The 21,422-nt window shown below is 26.4% G+C and overlaps 1 protein-coding gene and 1 long non-coding RNA gene across 3 annotated transcripts in view; both read left to right on the top strand.

The window, feature by feature from the left end:
- The window catches only part of LOC105154831 (uncharacterized), a 234,313-nt gene that overhangs the window by 177,696 nt on the left and 35,195 nt on the right, over positions 1-21,422 (top strand). Inside the window, exon 4 of one of the 2 annotated variants that reach the window (XR_015545492.1) lies at positions 556-1,214. The exons of the other annotated variant lie outside the window; for it this stretch is intronic. This is a non-coding gene — a long non-coding RNA (uncharacterized LOC105154831). Of the gene's footprint in view, positions 1-555; positions 1,215-21,422 lie in introns of those variants that run through there. 2 annotated transcript variants of the gene reach the window in all.
- On the top strand, positions 3,818-14,478 carry LOC105154832 (cytochrome P450 4c3). Its single transcript, XM_011070574.2, has 12 exons — positions 3,818-6,595; positions 9,193-9,363; positions 9,630-9,736; positions 9,792-9,882; positions 10,164-10,349; positions 10,498-10,564; positions 10,634-10,757; positions 11,700-11,885; positions 11,961-12,029; positions 13,261-13,423; positions 13,524-13,691; positions 14,122-14,478. Exons 1-12 carry the CDS (start codon positions 6,592-6,594, stop codon positions 14,274-14,276), a joined length of 1,491 nt encoding a protein of 496 aa, XP_011068876.2. The 5' UTR covers positions 3,818-6,591; the 3' UTR covers positions 14,277-14,478.

The following is a 21,422-nucleotide window of genomic DNA, read 5'->3' as shown; positions in this document are numbered from 1 at the left end:
AGTAGTACTTTCTCAACTGGAACGGGATATATTTTGATTTAATATGTCATAAATGCATGGAGAATTAAAAGTTTATTAAAAATTAAGAAAATGGTTTAAGTAATTTTAATATAATATAATATATGTATATCGTTAATATATTTATATTATTTCATTTCTCAATTTTAACGACAATCGTATATTCTTTATGCATGGAGTGCAAAAATCAAGGACAAGTTACGATTGCGAAATAAGTTTGTAACATTTCCTTAGCACAATGGTTTCATGAAAATTAAACGGACTGAGTTGAATTCGAAGAGGGGAAAAATGAAATGAATTCATAGTTATTGTGTAGTTATTAAGCAAACCAAACTCTAACTAAAAAAAAAAAGGAAATCATTATGGTCTCTCTGTTATAAATATGAATGTGACTTATGACACAAAAAGATTATTTTAAAACTAAAGTATTACTTTGTTATTTCTAGAAAAAAAATATGTTGGCTTTAAAAGATACTTCATTTGCATCGTAAAAGTGATACAGTCGGCAACTTTAAAGACGTGCGCATTTTTTTACAGATCTTCGTTCACTGGTCAGGACTGGTCAGAATTTTTCTTTTAATACGCTAAAGAGAATTTTGAAAATGCTTCAATACGTATGCGACATCTGCTGAACTGCTGAAGATTGAAAGGATGGGTACAAGATAAAAGGGAAAAATTATAAACAGTGCAGTCAATGTGGTCACTGGAACTATACGCGCCGCTATAACTTAGAGCAAAAGGTAGTAGTTAGCAGCAGCAGCAGCAGTATTTCCCTGTCACTGGCAGTGACCCATATGCTCTGTCCATAAAGGGTACGTGTATAAAGCCGCCATGAGCACTGAACGCGTTGGACACGTGTGTCGGTGCAGATGCGTTCTCTCGAATCATACGGACGTCCGATGCCCGTGGATACTATCGGACGAGAAAGCCAACGCATCGCAAATGACGAAAGGCTGATGGGCTAGATTATTGCTACCAGATTATACGGTTTCCAACGAGAACTCATGTTGTCGCACGTGTACGCTACAATCGACGATATCGACCTGTCCACACTCATGAATTGCAATTTATGATTAATTTGTGCGCCGCAAGATACCGCTTGTCTGAAAAGCATGTTGTTACTATACAAAACGTGATTTGTGAAAAATAATAAATCAAAAATTTTTGACGCAAATAAAAATGTTTATACGCAAAGCGAGTTATCGCCGCATTTTCCTTCATTGTTGCATTTTCTTGTCCATTATTCTATTACAAGTTCTATGAAGCAGCGAGCAAGCTTTAGACCTCGCTTCTCATGCTTGCTCGTTATGCTGATGCTGGGAAAGGTAGTCTCGTGGAAATCGAACGTACATAGTCTGCGCGTTCTAGTCGAGCAATCGAAAGTGGTGACGCATTGAATCCCGTATTCGATGAAAGCATTAATAACAAGCTCTCATGCACATCAAAGCATTCGACAATAGATATTTTCCAACGACAAAATGGGCGGTCATCGGAACCGGATAATTTATCTACCTACCGCATCCGCATCGTATTGACGTCAAAAAAACAATTTTCGCGGCAAATGAGTTTTCGATGGATGCGAAATGAGAGAGTTGGAAAAAGATACGATTGCGGTATCGTGTCGTTCAGGGCAGAACCGTAGAATCGACCGCAATCTGGCATGCGCAATGTTACCGAGGTAGCGTTGTTTGTTGTTTTTCAGTTGTCCCTGTACTTTCTGAACACTTTGAATATTTGTGCGAGCGGTGCAAGTTAATCTATTATCTTTAAGTTAATCTATTATCTTGATAGTTAATTAATAATAAGTAATTGATTAAATGACTTTATGTAATTAATTATATTAATTATTGTATTAATATTAAATATAAATGGTGCCAAATACATGTTTGTTAAAATACAATAACGATAACGATAAATTGACCATAAGCGAAAATATGTACATATGTAATAGCCGTTTCCCAATAAATATGTTTCCGGTTTTATGATCAATTTCAATCAAATTAGTAGAATTTTGTGTATTTGCATACCTATGCTCTCATTAATTGGATGTAAAAACATTAAAAATATCATTTGCCTTTATAACTTGCAGTTTGTACTTGACAACGAACAATGTGTACATATCCCAGGTTTAGTGGTACAGTTCGTGACTGCATCACGGTCACCGCAAATAAATTGCGAGTAATTAATTGATTGATCGATCAATCTTGTAATTTCTAAAACATAATACAGTAAAATAGTTTTAGCTTTTCTAATTGGTATTGTTTTTGATTACAATTTAATTGATAAGTACGATAGTGCTTAAACAATTAGGAAAATCTTGCAACAATTTTTTTCATCGTATTGCGTCTTAAAAATAATATTATACTTCAAAATGTGTTTAGAATTTTCTCATGGACAAATTATTCCTTGCTGTGTTTAAATAAAGAGAAGTATTTGCCACTAATTCACTGAAGCCAAATTAAAGATATATTTATCTATAAATTATTGACTTATAATCTGAGAAACAGATTTTCGAAATGCGTTTCAAATTTGTAATTTTTAGGTAATGAGAAACTTCACACACATACACACACACACACACACACACACACACAGACACACACACAGACACACACACACACACACACACACAAGAAAATTACGCATTTTATAGAAAATAACAATATGCCAATCAGTATGACGTGAAGTATTAAACAAAATTACTAAATAATTGTTAAAAATATTAAACAAATATATTTTGCTTGTATCTAATTAAAAAACAATGCACTTCGAAATGTTTATGCTTTTTCAGTATGTAAATTAACAATGAAAAACTGTTTTTTGAACATCTCAGAGTAATAATTTTCTTTCGCAACACTGAACACTATGTCTCTAACTCAAAAATGAAATTTTGGACAAAATGCATTTTGAAATTCTGCTCTTCATATGACAAAATGAATTGTTTATATGTAAGGAATCAGAAAAGATAGTCTATTTTATTAACATTAATAATTTGATAATGACTAAATATTTTTTTCCGAGTATAATAAAAACAAGTTGGAAAAAATAAAAATTACAAACATTTTCTAATCATAGTTGATATAAAATGTGGTATTCGACTTAACAATCTTTAATTAACAGTCTTTAATCTAAAAGTAAAATCTTTAATAATAAAAAAAATATAATCTATATCTGAATAATTTTATAATTCTCAAGATTAAATTAAAATCAAATTCATCTTAAAGAAATTAATTCATTTTTCGATCGATTTACTAAAATCTTTTATATATGTCCGATCGAAGATGGCAGCACTTTTTGGAATAAATATAACTTTGGAATAACTTATAACTGTTGAAATAGTTTAAAAAATATTTAGTATCTAAGTATAATTTTAAGTTAATGATAATTAATATACAAGCTATTTAATTATATTATATGTACTAATTTTGATAAATATATATAATTATTTAGAGATTATATATATATATATCCTCATGCTTTTATAGTTCAATACAACCCATTTTCATTTTTTTTAATTTAAAAGCAAAGCTTTAATATTTTAATATATCTCCAATAAACAAAAATAAAATAGAAATTTATTATAATTGCAATTATATAGATAAACTTTTGCATTTTATATTATGAATATCTTAGCTTTCCTGTGGTTGATAAGGAGTGTCCGTTGAACGTGAACTTATCAATCGAGGTAAATTTTTAATAACAAGATTCACATTTACTGCAATAACAATTGAAAAAATAATAATTTAACAATATCATATCTTATGTGAAAAATGATAATAAAATCGATGTTGAATCGACATCGATTCGATGTCGATTCCATTATCATTTTTTACTGGATAGAATCATATATGTGATGACACAAACTATAGAAATACCTTAAATGCCTTAAATATCTAGCTGGATCTTAAATGCTTGTATGATTCTGCATGAATTTATATATACGTATGTAGTTCTTTGAAACGTGCAGAAATGATTTTTCTGTCTTGAAACGCTAACTCCACTAAACTACTACAGTAATATCACGAATTAAAATGACTAGCAATTTAACAATTTGATGCTTTTTTGCATCTTAGAATAATCTTAATGATGCTGAGTGACATATTAAAATCTCTAAATAATTAATTTTTATTTCGAAAAATATTACCTCGCCGACATTAGCATAAAAGTGTTCCAATTAGTGACCACGTCCTAATTAGTGACCAAGCACATCCCAATCAGCAGCATATTTAAAAAACATTTTTGAAAACGTTAAAAATAATGGGTTAAGTTCCCTTTTTTATTATTATTAAGAAAACGTTTATTGTAATGACTAATTTGAATGAACATTTATTTAACGTCTAAGAAATGTTTCTTTAACGTTTGAAAAAACATTTATTTAAAATACATCATAAAAACAAACGTGGTTTATAATTCAAAACGTATGAAAAGAAGAGCAAGAAACCATCGCACAAGTTATAGTTTGTGATATTTAATTATCATTACATTAATTAAAACATTAGACGTTTCGGCCACAATCTGGCCATCCTCAGTAAATTCACAATATTCTTAAAACGCAGAGTTACATATAGCTGACATTAAATTCAACTGTTTTACAGCAAAAAAATATAATGATGAATCTCAAGTACATACAATCTCATGCACAGATGGAAATTTGTCGTGTCAGGCAGATAAACATCAAGCAAACCTTCAGTGTCTTTTGCCTGATGTTTATCTGTCTCTTTTTAAGAAAGATCTCTCTCACACTAATAAATAATTCTAGAACTTTCTAAACTTTTGACTCATATATATAAATAGTGGTAAAATATATGATATGACAAATAATAACACACAATATCACGACAAATGTGTTTCCATCTATGCGTGAGATTCATCATTATATTTTTTTGCTGTAAAACAGGTAATGATTCTATTCTTACATATTTCGATTAGAAGATATTAATGATACGCAAATTTGTTAAATTAGAATCTAGAAATTCTCGTTCTACACTTTTCGTGATATGATAATTGACGGTGTAACATTATTGTACGAGGCATCTTCACATAAGAAGAAGTTTATATAATTATATCATACGACGGTTGAATTTAATGTCAGCTGTATGTAACTCTGCGTTTTAAGAATATTATGAATTTACTGAGGATGGTCAAATTGTGACCGAAACGTCTAATGTTTTAATTAATGTAATGATAATTAAATATCACAAACTATAACTTGTGCGGTGGTTTTTTATGCTCTTCTTTTCATACATTTCTTTAACATTAAAAAAACGTTTTTTAATGTTAAAATTATTTAAACAAAATTAGAAAAAATAACAATCTAGAATTTTTTAAAATTTATTTTTTTATCAACAATGCCTAAAAACCTTAGACGACTAATTTTATTAATTAATTTCTAAATTTTAATTATATTTTAATCTTTTTCACTTATTTTGAACCTCAGGGTTTATCTTATCTATCTCTCGTATCTTATCCATCATGCCACCTATGACTAATCGATGCACACAGTTCTTTTTGTTCATATGTGGTATACTTAACGCATTATATTGTGTTAACTTCTCTAAAATAAGATATATTTACACAACGCATTATATTGTGTTAATTTCTCTAAAAGAAGGTATATTTACACAATAAAAGTAAATTTACATAATTTTTGTGGAATTACATAATTTCTGTAAAATTGCATGATTTTTTTATATTTACAAGACTAATCATGTAATCTATTTTACATCTATTATATGTGTAAATTTACGAAATTTTTTTATAGTGTAAGTTGCTTGTGTAGTGTCGTGTCCAATCATGTGCAAAGTAATAATAAAAGTAACTGTAAAATTCGTTATCAATTCGTTACCATTACCAAAAAAAATGTAACTTCATTACCATTATATTAGGTGTTGGAATTAATTCGTAGCGTTTTTTAATGAAAGAATGTTATTTATTTCACATGAGCATTAAAAAATACATTAATGAAAGTACTTCCCATCACTTGTAAAACGCTACGAATTAATTCCAACACCTAATAGTTATCAAACAAAAATAACGCGGTTACCAGTAAAGTTATTAAAAAAGTAATTTATAATTTTGTTACAAGTAACGAGTTACTTTCATTCCCTGATTAAAATTTATAAAACTGTAAAGTTCCGACGATGATAACACATTTATGCATATAGTAGATACATACTTAAACCTGACTTATTTTATCTTTTGAATTGATTTAAATTTTCTGCCATGAATAAAATTGTTTACATTGCTTCTATTAGAATATAATTGAATTTATATTATAAAGTGTACAAAAGTGAGTCGAAGTGAGAAAGTCGAACAGAGTTATTTATAATTAGTTAGTATATCATTATTCACGTCATTCTTTGCTAGTGTTATATAAGGCATCTCTTACCTGTTATTTCCATTAGTATATTTTTCTGTTACAATATATGTTTCGACCTGGTGTTCTGATTATATTTCATTTTTACAGATAAAGTATATAATAATAATGCTGTAACAAATAAAATCAAGATCTATTAAATTGTAGAATATTTTTGTATATTGAAAATAAAAAAAATAAAAAAGGAACAGAAAAACATGTGTAAGTACAAGAATGTTATTTGATAAAAAAAATTACTTGTTACTTGTTATGCTCTTATGATTACGCTTATTATAAATAACATAACATACAAAATATAATAAAGATATTAATTCTTTAATGTTGAGAATATATTTATAATAAATGAATTAAAAGGCTTTCGACGCTCGTACGGAAAGAGATCCGGGTTTGATTCCCGGCATAATATTTTTTGCAATTTTTTATTAACAGTTTTTCCACATATTAATATCTTTATAATATGTTGCGTGATTGAGCATCAAATTATTAAAATTGCTTGTCAATTTGATTCGCAATTACTAGAGTAGTTTAATTGCATTTATAGTCCAGAAAAATAATTCAGCTCGAAATAGTTCGAAAGACTAAAATATATATGCAATAGACTGTCAAGAAAAAAAAATCCGGATTAAGCCATTTTTGCATCAAATTAAATATGTATTAAGGAAAATCGAAATTTTGATTTAAAACTCATTCACTGGCGACCTCCTAATATTTTTTAAATAAAAATTTAGAGGTGTTCTTTTGGCATAAAATGAAAGCTTTTTCAGCTAATTGATCAAAAAAAAATTTTTTTTTTTCTTGACAGTCTAATAGTACATATATTAGTACATATATAGTAATTCAAAATTGAATTATATTATTTAAGCAATGAAGATCCAGTTTCAACCGTTATAGACATTTTTAATTTCTATTATATTTTAGATCAATATTTGATGGAAAAATTTTACATTTAGTTGTTACTTAGATAAATAAGAAAACAATAAATAATAAGAAAGGAGTACAAGTCAGATTTTTATGTATTTCAGATTCTTAGAATCGTATACGTTTTGATCTTATTATTAGGTCATCCTCAGTGCAAAGAAATTAAACGCAAATTTGATAAAATTAATAAAATGGTTAGAACGACTTTGTCGAATTTGCGTTTAATTTCTTTGCACATTGAGGATGATCTAATAATAAGGTCGAAATGTATGGTCTAAGAATCTGAAATACATAAAAAAATCTGGTTTGTAATCCCTTTTTGTTACTTATTGTTTATTATTATTAAGCCATTATAAGATTATTTTTATTAAATAAGAAAATTTTTAAATAATTTAAATAATGCGTAATGTAATTTCCGCAAATCATTATTATTTTCCGGCTGTTTCTAGTGTTTCGTCGAGACTCTCGAATTTTGTAATGTCAGATACAATTTCTAACGCATAAGATATAAGTCTCAGATCTGGTTTTTCATTATCTAGTTAACTTGTGTTTAATCTGATCATTGCGATCACTTCAGCAGAAAATTGCGCAGAAACTCAACACTCTTTCGAAAACCTATTAGAAGGAAAAGACTTAATATATAATAAAAGTACCATTTATTTCATATATTTACAATTTTGTAATATTACATAATTGTTTCATCACAGATAAAGCCCTTGGATAAAACATCAAGTTAAGCTTAATCACAAATTAACCAGTGATAAAAAAATCGAGCCTATATGAGGATAGACATTATATTCATATGTAATAACGAAAGAGAAAAGAAGTTCGAAGTCGGAATATTGTAGTGTTGTATGAATTAAAAAAAATGTTTTAAAAATTCTTTGAAATTAGGTTTAAAAAAAGAAATTACTTCTTAAGAAATAATAATAATTAATCGTTTTATTTGCATTTAATTAAAAAAAATTTCATTGAATTTTATGGTGCATCTTGGTACTTAAAAACTACGAGTAAATTAGCCTATATATATATACATATATACGTAATTATATAAATTTAATTGCATATCTAAATTATCGACTTGATTTATCCAAAGTCAATAAATCAACACGCTGAAAGGCCTGAAGGCGTGTACAATTCGAAAAAGTATATCAGGAAAGACACATTTTCAATTAAAAATATGTCACTGCGTGATACATTTTGCTATATTTACTTGAACGAAATATTTTACTATTATGTAATTATTTTTATAATGTTTCTAAACTATTATAAATAATATACACGTTATTATTGAAAGAAATTTGATATATTTTTATTAATTTGGATTAGCAAATTAAAAATTTTGCGTGTATACAATTACTAAATTTTATATTGATTATTTAATGATAAATAGTCTCAATAACTTTTTTTTAATAATAACATAATCACAAGATGCAACTTTAAATAAATCATTTAAAAAATATGCTTTAAACCAGATATATTCATTTATTTTTCAAAAAATTTAAGTTACTACTATTATTAGTACACAAATCAATAAAAAAGTTTAAAAATTTAATTAATTCATAAAATAGTGAATAATAGTAAAGTTTAATCCCATAGATCATAGAAGAAATTGAAAAAATGCTTATCATGATTATCAAGACCGAGAGTCTCGACTCAAGATCGAGATGAGACGAGATTTGAGCTAGTCTCGCCTCGTCTCGACGAGACCAACTAGCTTTTCCCGAAGGTCATTGCTTTTTAGTAAAGGAATTTTTTCGCTCTGCATGATTATCTAATAACTATATTTTTATAAAGAAGCTATGTGTTTGCGAGTTATCTCCGTGTTTATATCCATGAAATGCCAACGTGTTTCGATAAACTTATTTAACTTTTTACAGATATATTTTTAACAGCAGTTGTAATAATTTTGTTTATGGCATTTATTTTTGAAGTTAATAAGAAGGAATTCTACAAATTAAAAAAGAAATTAGAATTTGTTATTTCGTTACCTGGTGCGTCAATATTTTCATCCCTTGTTGAGTCTTTACAAATTGCTTGCAATTATAAAGGTGAATAAAAATGCCTTTTAATTATAATTTTAAGTTAAAACATCTATTTAAATTGAATTTCATATTGAATCAAAATACTTGCATCAAATACACTATTCAATATGTTTGATACAAATAATTTACAATATTATTTATATTGTTAATTATTTATAATTTTCACAAGTTCACCATCACAATTATAACTATTGATTAAGTTTTTGAAATTACTTTTTCAAAAATATTTTAGTTTTGCAAATAATTTTATACATAATTATACAACTTTACAGAATTGATCAACTGTATAGATGCAGTTATTAAAAAATACGGAAACCTTACACGTTTTATCGTAGGGACAGATATATTCGTAGTACTTACAAAACCCGAAGATTATAAGGTAAGTTTGTAAAAAGATAATTAACAACAAAAAATTTATTGATTTTAATACGCAGCTTGTGCTCACGAATATAAATGGCAATTACAAAAATTCGGTGACCCAACCATGGAAAGCATTACTTGGTGAAGGAATTATCAGAGCTTCAGGTCTATTGTATTTAAATATGATAAATATTCATTTTCCTTGTTTGATATGATAAATATTCATTTTTCTTGTTTAATGTAATAAATATTCATTTTTCTTGTTTTATTATTTTTTAATATATATTTAATTATGTGTAGTGATAAATAATAATGCTTTAATATGAATTGAAATTGACTTAATTAATATTGACTTAATTAACATTGACTTAATTAATATTGACTTGATATGGATAATACTATATATCTTTTTTATGTTCAATATTACATTTGTGTGCTACTGATAGGTGCATCTCATAAGCTTCGACGAAAAATAATACATTCTCTTATGAATATCAAGTATTTATCCGAATATATAACATTTTTCGACAACTGTAGCAATCTTTGTATGGATATTCTAGAAAAGAATGTCGATGGTCCAATGTTTGATCTTGGACCGTATATAGCACAATATGTATTTAATATATTCTTAGGTAAGAATTAATGAAAATAGTACATTTGATAAAGAACACTTTTATCTATAATTTGATTTATAATAAATTATTTTGATGTAAATATTTATTATTGTTATGATCTTACGTTATCATGAAATGTGTGAAAATGATAAATCTTAATTCGTAGTGACAACGGTGGGTAATCAAGGAATAGCACATAAAGATAGACTTGACATATTACATAAGCAAAAAGAGTATGTAAATTTAATTGCATCTTTATCATTAGTATTCAATTCGATAATCTAATTCGATAATTGTTGCAGGTTGTTTAAAGATGCTTATATCAAAGTAATAAACCCATGGTCACGCTTAAATTGGATTTTTTCTTTTAAAAATAGAAAACAAATGTGTATTGCTCAAAAGACTGTGTTAGATTTTATCTACAATGTAAACTTTAAATTTTAATTTTTAAGAACTATTTAATACGTATTCACATATGATGTTCTCGAATTAAAATTCATGAATTCGCTAAGTGCCAGTACATATTTAATTATTGAGCTGGAATGCCTTCAAAATGTTCTTATTAATAATTCCATATAAATTCTAATATTTATTTAGACCTTCGTAAACAGATTACAAAATAAATTTTAAGTACTTTAGGAACGATATTTAAATATATGTTTAATTGATATTTAAACAATATTTAAATTTATTATGTCGACATAAATTTAAATATGATTTAAATATCAATTAAGTATGATTTAAATATCAATTAAGTATTTAACTATCATTTTATATTACTAGAAATAGCTGAAATTTTTTTGATAATATTTCAAAAAGATTGCAGATTCTCTCTTTATAATATTTCATCATCTTTTCAACAAGGTTTCATGTGCAAGAATCGCAGGTATTTTGCTATTCCAGAGCTATTTCAGAAATGTTGCAGATATATTTCATGATCATTTTTATGAAATGTTTCACTTTTCAGTTAAAATATTTCTGAGATATTTCTGAAAAATTTCGATGCTGTATGGGAAATTACAAAGGAAGTCGAGAAATTACAAAGAGAAAAATATTTTAAAAAATAAAAAAGACTGTAATTCATATATGACAAATATGTTTTACTTTAAATTTTGTCACAATATTACTTCAAATAAAATCACAATGGTCCAGCTATAAGATATCTATTGAACTATATGTTGCAAATTCATGAACTTTAACATGAGACATCTTATTGCTGATATTTCTATACGATATAATGTTTTTATAATAAAAATATTTTACATAGAAATATAATCTACAATAGTTTTTATAATAAATTTGTTTTATTGTTATTAATAGTACTATCATTTGTATCTACATTATACATGACTGTATTATTTAATATAGATATCACCACGAAAACCAGGAAATAATATTGCTTTACAATATAACAATTACAACAAGACAATTTTCAAGCCTATTTTTAACAATTATTACGATCGTATAGAGCAATTTCGAGCTAATGTTTCGAACAAATCCTGCGATGTGAGCGACGAAAATTTGTTAGATGACATGAGAAATTATTTTGTTGCTGTAATTTCATTTATTATATAAAGATTTAAAATCACACAAATATATTTATATTACAATTAATTTATATTTTTTCAGATTCAGAATACTATTACGGAAGCAACATCCTTTACTATGCTTATGTTGGCAATATATACAGATGTACAAGTTAGTAAAATTATTACAATAAGTACATTATATATACAGAAATATAGTTCCGATGGACTGTAAAAAATAACATAAGATGACAAAAATATTTTGTTCTTTTTTATATTCTAGAAAAATAACTATTTCATAATAATCACTTGTTCAACTTATTGTTTGAATTTATTTTAATCCTTAGTACACATTATCTGGATCGTTCATGTCCCTCTTTTTTTTTTGAAATACTAAGAGCACTTGAGCCAAATATCGGTATTTTTTCTATTGCTAAAAAAAGTTTGGTATCTAGAGAACACGTTTTGTACGTTACGGATCTCGATTCGTTCGTATCCTTTAATTGGCATAACTCCAAAGTTCACTTCTTCATTTCTGGGTCACAAATGACCCAAGGTATGTATAGAGTGTACATTTTCTGTAAAAAAATTTTTTTTTCTTTAAAACTTCAACTAATTCTCTCTTGTATTGCGAGAATATTTTGCGAATTATTAAAAAAAGAATTTAATCCTAAAACAATATATTAGCCCTTAATAAACGCTTAAAAAAGAATTTAACCCTAAAACAATATATTAGCCCTTAATAAACATGATTTTGAATACCTTTGTTCTAAATATTGTTAGTAATATTATATTATATATTATGTTGTCTGTAATGTTATAGAGAACATTTTCCTAATAAACTATAAGTTTTTTTTAACACAATAGCACTAAAATCCATGGTTTTAAAATGTAAATATATCTTTAAAATGTAATATATCTTTAATTTATAGCCATTCATGTATTAAAAAAACATCATTTTCAGATTACTCAATAATTAAACTTTTTGGACAGCCGACACTTAAACCAATTTTTTTCTTGTAGTTTGGAATGTGTGTTTTAAGATATTGAACCATACTTTTCTTTTTTGTTTTAGATTTTTATATTTTTATATGAAACAGTGCATTTTTCTGATTTTGTTAACTATACTTAGTTACAACAATTTATTTTTGTGTGTGTTATGAATATATAACTGCACAAATACTTTCTAAAAATGTCAAAGTCATAAATATATGTAAAAATTGTTTAATAATTTATATATACTTGTAAAAATGATGAAAATTAAGCCAAGACACGAAGGACCGAATAGTATATATATTAAGGATACCCAAAACTAATGTGTGTACTAAGGGTTAAAAATATTATTTAATTTATTATATTTTTAAGATATTCATTGGTTATTGTTTTTACATTTTATTTCCTAGGAAAAACTACGACAGGAAATATTAGTTACATTCAATAATGATAAAATTGATGCTCAACGACTTCTTAGTATGCGATATATTTATATGGTATTTCAAGAGACTTTAAGATTATTTCCTATTGTGCCTATCATTTCGCGGCAACTTACAGAAGATATAAAACTTGGTATTTTATAACACTGGTTATTATAGGATTCTATGCATGTAAATTGATAGGTTTATGTAATATTTTATCAAGTTATGAAAAAGAGCTTTACCAATTTTAGAATCGTGTACTTTGCCGGAGGGATGTTACGTTATGATTCCAATATTTGCTATTCATCGTAACCCTATGTATTGGTATAAGCCGCTGGAATTTATCCCCGAACGATTTTCGTCAACCCATCATCGTTATACGTATATTCCGTTTGGTTTAGGCCTTAGGGATTGCGTAGGTAAATATTTTCATATAAGCCATTTATTTTGAAAATAGTATAATATAAATTGAAAATTTTAGAAAATCCTGTTTTGATTGGAAATTAATCTATCACAATACATTTTAATTTTTATTAAAATTCACGATGTTCATTTTCTCTCATACAATACTTTCTAAAATTAGATTTATCTACTTATCAGTATTCACAGTCGATTTTCATAGTTAAAATCGTTTTAAGTATAATACATACACTCCTAAAATAATCCAATTACAGAAAAATCAATCACAGATATTAGCATCTTAAAAAAGACATTATTTAAGACAGTTTTAAAATGAGAATTGATTATGAATACCGGTCATTGTTTCATTTTTTACAAAATTACTAATGAGATTAATAATGAAATTAATACTCATTTTTTCTTTTTATATTTTTTTTTGCCTATATTTAGGTCAGAAATATACATTTTTATTCATGGCGACAATAATCGTAAATCTATTACGACGATTTCGATTTGTAACAGTTGGCGATCTAAATGACATTAAAACAACATCCGACATTATATTGCGACCTCAACATGTTAAAATGTCTATATCTCGTATATGAATTATTAATAATTACGATTTTTATGATAATTTTATTACAACTGATAATTTTATTACAACGAATTATTATTTTATTTTTTATAATGCTTAAAAAGTTGCAATTAAAATACTTTCAATATTAGAATGATATCGTGCATTAATGTAATAAATTTAATAAATATGTGCACTTAATATTGTAACAATATCGGCACAATCTTTTAGAATTTTTTATTTTTTCTAACCTCTACCTTCTTAAATTTTAAGTCAATAGAATTAGAGAATATGATATACATATAATACAAAAGTAATAATAATAAGCTCAAGAGATTAAAATTAATGATATGTATAATGCCAATATGAATCAACACAAGGTATATTAGTGTGTGATATAATGAAACTTTATTAAGCAATTGCGATATACGTTTCAACTCTCGTTTCAAGTCTTCTTCAGTACATAAATTAATAGCGCAAAAACAATTAGTAATTAGTTATTAGTAAATTAATAAAACAATTAGTTATTAGTAAAGTCGCATTATGACTGTGTCTAATCTTAACGGAAAATTATATATCAAATTGACAGATTTGATATAATGTTGAATCGGAAAAAACATGGGATTACCAACCTACTACATTATTGAATTAAAATTTTAATGAGTATAAAAACGATATTAACGGTTAAAACGCTCGACGGATAATTCAATAACGGAGTAGATTGATAATCCTATGTTTTTTCCGATTCAACGATACATCAAATCTATCAATTGATGTATAACTTTCCATTAAGATGACACAGTCATAATGCGACCTTACTAGTAACAGTACCCATACAGCACAGAAAGATTGCAGAATGATTTCACTGAAACATTGCAATATTGCATGGTGGTTGTGAAACGTTGCTGAATCATTGTTGCAAAATTTCAACAATGTTAAGATGTCCGCTTTTTGTTACATTGCAACAAAATCAGTAATATTGCAATGTAATGTATTTGGATAAATTTTTTACGAAGATTCTAAAATGAAAACTGTATTTGTGTATATATATATATGTATATATATATATATATCTCACTAACTTTAATTTTTTTACAAATCGCATTTCTAGTGATATGTGCTTTCCAAAAGCAATTTTTTATGATAAAATCATAAAATATTCCAATAAATATAGTATTAATTCTGAAGGATAAATTTATTCGTAAGGATAAAGCATGATGTATGTGTGTGCCCTGAACAAACTACAAATATTATCCATATTAATATAATAATACAGTTGCTTGGTAAGTTAATCATGGATTAAGTTAATCGCAATGATTCTTTTTAATTCGAAATTATTCCGAGTGATGAATTGAAATCGATTAAAAAATGACGGTATGAAATTTATCAATAAAGTTCAGGCGCTGGTTTATTCTTACATTCACATCAAGCATAAATACATCATCGATCACATAATTAATATTTTGATAAATCGTTTTCAGCAGTTTAATTATTTATCATCTTATCCGATAATGATTGTATCCCCAAATTCGATTTTATACAATATTTAAAATAAATATAAAACTTAGTTAATGAAATGGTCGTCAAATAATAGATCAATAAATTTTTTATTTAAATTTGAAATGGATTAATTATTATATCGTAAAAACGGTATACTTTTAAACTATAAGACTATACTACATAAAAATTAATTATATTTTTATGTTATTATTATTGTAACAATTAAAGAATTACAGTTTTGCAATGTTTATGGAATATTACAAACATATTACTTACTGACATTTTGCAGGCATATTGTTAATTTACATTTCTTAATACCTCTGTAATGTTATATTGCAATCTGTAATATTGTAATATTGCTTCAATCTTTTGTGCTGTATGGATAGTAACTAATTGTTTTTGCGTCATTAATTTATATAAAGAGGATTCGAAACGAGGGTCGAAACGTATACTGCAATTGCTTAATAAAGTTTTATTATATCACATACTAATACCTTGTGTTGGCTCATATATATTGAAATTATACATATCATTAGTTGACATATAATAACTTTTTAGACATATAATAACTTTTCGCGTAATTGTAATAAAATTTTATTAATTTATATGTATATGATTGAATATAGAAAAAATGACGGTATGAACAATGTGTTTAATAAATATAAAAAATATATAGTGATTTAACATCAAATTATCTAAAAATAAATAGCGTCGCATTGCTTGTTATTACACATTGAAAAAAAAGATTAATTGCTATAACAATTTAGATAGTAAAATATAGCAAATATCGAAATCATATACTGATATTGCGGATATAGACTAACACAACTAAAAATTTGCTACAATCAAAAACTGGTCGCTGCAGCCATATAAAAATGCTATGCTATATTTTACTGTCTAAATTATTGCATCAATCAATTTTTTCTTTCAGTGCACTTATAATTTTTGCTTTCTTTATCTTTAATGCTTTATAAATATATACCGAAAAAAATATACTTAAAATCTTAATTTAATAAACTAAAATATAAATTAATTTTAATTGCAATTTATACTAATAAATATTTGAGTTTTATATTTAAGCTTTCCTATAGTTGGTAAATGCGCAAAATGTCCGACTGAACAAGAACTTATCGAACTGAGGTAAATCTCGAATGTTAAGAATCAAATATGTTCAAAGAGAGATCAAGTAAAATATAATTCTTTAATTAAAATATGGTTAATTTAATTTTTAATATTTGTCATTTTATTGTTATATAAAAATATTATTATTTATTCATTCATTGCTTAATAAAATACATCTACATACATTGTTAATATACTGTCTCTAAAGATAAAAAATCATTTATGTTTCCTAATATTTCATTTGTTGATAATTTAATAATACATAAATCTTTATAATTTTCTCTTACGATCATGAATATTTACCTACAGCAGAATCCATCTTTAGGTAACAATTTGAATATTACTTAAATATTATTCTTTAGCCATAAATCTTGTTACAAATAAAAAGTTATTGTTTAGTCATAAATCTTGTTAAAAATAGAAGCGAGAAAATTAATAGTAAAATAAAATTTCAACAAATTTTGTTGATTCTTTGTACAAATTTTTTATTATTATTAAAAAATTCCTTTTATGGATTTTGTATTAAAATGAATAATTATGTTATCAAATTTTATCATATCAAACATTAATAAATCATACTCCTTTATGTTTATTTTTATCATAATAAACATTAATAAATCATACTCCTTTATGTTTTTATTTTAAAATTTACTGCTATTAAATGACAGAACTTATTTTTGCTTTTAGTTTAAAATTTAACCAATGTGTTAAAAATTAATCAAACAGAATAATAGCATCTAAATGCGTTAATTGTGAGAAAGTTCATGCACAACCAACAAAGTTTCGCTAGATTACCGATAATCTATTTCCAACTTCATTAATCTCGCAACGAACTTATTACAATTTAGTGTTTAGTTAATATCTGGATAGCATGTACTTTCTCATTTACGAATAATTACTATTAAAAATCTATCAAAGATTTAATCCTTAAATAGCTTTTCGATACATGTTTACTTTCTTTTCCCAATTTTTTAATGCTTTTTTCACATTGGTTACCTATAATTTTCTATTAATAAAAATATATACATTTGCTTGACACCATTATTTTTCTTATTGTTGGCGTTTCGATTGAAAAAAAAATTTACAATATTTTTTTTTTAATAAAAGCAATTTAATTGAATTGGGTTGAGTGGCTATAACTTTGTAGTGTAACGTTTAAAAGTTAGTATTTCTTACGACAACAAATATGTGAAAAATTAATATATAAAATACATAAAAGAAGTAAAGTCTCTGGGGAAAAAAGTTTCATATATAATTATATACAATTATATAATTATTGATATATTTTATGTACAATTATGTACAATTATATGTAAAATATGTTCATATATATAATATTTTTTTCTAGGCCTTTGCTTAGCTATATTTTATATATTTTTTAATATTGTACTACATTTATATTAAAATAGTGTCGTTAAAGTCTATCACACATCGCGTAAAATTCAACCAATAATATTTTGACACATTCATTTCAAATGTGAAGAATATGAAGATTAGAGAGGTTAGATGTAATCTGCAAAAATTTTTCCTGAAAAAACACACGAAGAGAATTTTAAACTAGCCAACAGCCCGTCTAATTTCTTGAATAAATCGAGAAATAAAGCGTCACGCCCAGCGAATAAAAATTCAAATTTGCCTACTTTATCTGATTACTTATTTCCTTATCCCATTAGAAAAATCGCTACGAATGGACCGAGTTAAAGGAATGTAAAGTGGAATCTTATAACGGAAGCGAGTCTGCATAATGAGAAATAAAAAGCTTCTAGTCGGTGTGAAGAAGCGTTAAGAAATCTGATTTGTCCTATCTTTTCCTGAACAGAATTGTAAAACAATTTCGATTACATCGTGCATTGACCAATTTTTTTTTTTTTGTCCAATCAATGCAGTCGAATCTTCGACAACTGGACAACGGCCAGATCTTGATTTCGCTTCGAGGAGTACGGTGAATGCTGCCTCGATTTTACACACCGCAAATTCGCCAAAGCTGTTACTTACGAGCAACTTAAAGCAAAAACTGCCGGATTGCTGCCAAAGTGATCAACAGTAAATTTGTAAAAAAAAAAATGACTGAATTCCGCACAAGTAAAACGTGTACGATAAAGTGATAATCCTTTCTCGTTTGAGGACGCGATAAATTTTCACATGAAATTTAAGGTTTGTCAAGAGCTACGTCGTCGAGCTTGAAGTACGTGGTTCTAGACCGAGCTAGTACCTCGAGTCCTCGGAAACAGCCTTGGTATAATAAGAAACTCGAGGCTGAGTAATGTCCAGTTATATTTCTTGGACTTCACGACGGAGCCGAAACTCTTTTAACCTATCTCTCTTCTCTTCTCGACTTCTTTTTTCTCATGGGGTAACTCGAGTGTTTCGGAGTGATCCTATGATAGTTGATGGATTGTTAAATCTTCAGTTTATAAGTAATTGTAAATTAAATTACGGTTACTGAACTTTATATTACTCACCTAAACTTTGTGATTTTTTTAAATTCTTGTTGAGTCCAAAATTGAAGATTAATAATCAGGTTTAAAAAAGGGAATATTTTTTAACGTAAAAAAAGTCAGATATTTTTTTTAATCAATAAAATATATATATAAAAAAAGCCAATCAGAGCTAAAATCAACTGTTTGGGTGCACATAAATGTCTTTATTCTCGTGTGAATAACAATAACGAACTTATAAACATTTCAACCCTTCTTTATTAATATAAAATCTAATTTTAAATTAAATAAGTACATAAACCTATTCAAAAATGTAATTAAAGTCGGTGCAATTGTCCATTTAAGATGGTGAAGCACGACAAACTCGCACGTTCTTTCCTGTCCAAATGCCAATTTAGATAAAATAAAAACGGTGTCGTATACATTGTGTCAATGGTCAAAGCTACCTCGCTCACCAAGATATTTTTAAATATTTACACGAGTACAGTAAAGATTTTAAGAAAAAATAACATTTTGGTCATATTAGGTACACATTTATCTAAATTGACCATATCGGTTATACCATACAAAGAGATTCCTCTCTTTTAAAATTATATCTTATACGTTATAAACAAAACATTGTGAAAATATAAATGAAATATAGTATTGTAAAATATAACTATAGTGCTGCGATAAAATGAATCCCGAAATAATAATCATTCCTGATAGTTATAGAAAGCAATTATTTACCTTCGAAATATTACATCACGACCACAACGTTTTGCTTTACTGACAATAACAGAATGAACAAATTGAGCAATAAATTGAGCATGCAATCGAGTCAGATCACGGACAGTTCGCACTTTCTAATGCTATCTATTAAATTTATCGTGTAATTATTTATAAATAGCAAGTGGGACATGAGTATTAGGGTCATATAGGGTCTGATTATTTTATTTAATCTTACAGAAAAGTTGATTTTAATAGTGTCAATAATGAAACAATTTTTGAATATTTAAAAAGGAGAATCCTATACATAAATATTTATTTAGTTATTAAAAAGAGACTTAATCTATTCAAGATATTTATATAATTTCTTTTTTTTAACTTTATAAAAATTTTAAAAATTTAACACTGGTTAATTAAAATTAACTTAAAATTAACCAATTATTATTAAAATTAACTTCTTCCTTAAAAATTTTTAATTAAAGTATAATCTTGTTTTTTTAGAAACCAAATAAAAAAAATATATGCCGAGACTTATTTAAAATGAAATGTAAACTGACTCTAGTTTCGACAAATTTTAAAATACTAGTTCTAATTAGTTTTAAAAGCTGTGCTGCGCTATCTTTTCATACATATAATAATTTCATACATATATATAATTTTTAATATTTGCATATTCAAGTAAAGAAATAATAATTTGTTGCGTATGTATGTACATATAAATATGTATGTATATATATATATATATATATATTGTACATGAAAAAAAGATACAGAGAATCGTCGGTATCTGATTCTAAGCAAAATTGAATGAAGAAAATATATAGAGGTAATTTCCATGGAATATATGCGTTACATTACGATATTGCGACATATCGAAGAAGAGATATCACGCGCGGCACGCCCCAGACCATCACACGACGGAAGATACCCGAATATCGGCCTCCAGAGTCCTCATTTTATAAATGTACGATTGCGTAAAATCCAAAGCTTTTCCCTCCGTACTTCGGTCCTTTCGAGAATGTACTGCGATTGAAAAAATCCATGAAATCTGTTTAACCTCGAACTGTACACACGAAAATAGCAGCACGCATGTACGTGAATTAATTAAACAACGCATACGACTCTTTGTATTTGTGTAAACCTATAATCAATTGACATTTAACATTCTGTTTCAATAGATTCTCGGTTTGTTTACGGCAGCAGTGATAACATTAATTTTGTCTATTTAAATTATGTATACGTATATAAAGAAAGCCATTTTGCTGAAGCTAAAAATTTTTAGTTAGATGCAGATCTAAAAATAATTTTGGACTATCAAAATAATTTTATAGGAATTTCAAACATGATAAGCAATGCAAAATGTTTTGACATTCTAGCAACTAATTTAAACGTCCTACATAATTATTTTG

Source organism: Acromyrmex echinatior, chromosome 6 (genome assembly GCF_024713525.1).
Source record: "Acromyrmex echinatior isolate Ae372 chromosome 6, ASM2471352v2, whole genome shotgun sequence".
NCBI classification, from domain to species: Eukaryota; Metazoa; Arthropoda; class Insecta; order Hymenoptera; family Formicidae; genus Acromyrmex; species Acromyrmex echinatior.
Note: the sequence above shows the minus strand (reverse complement) of the source record. Positions and strands in the feature narration are given on the sequence as shown.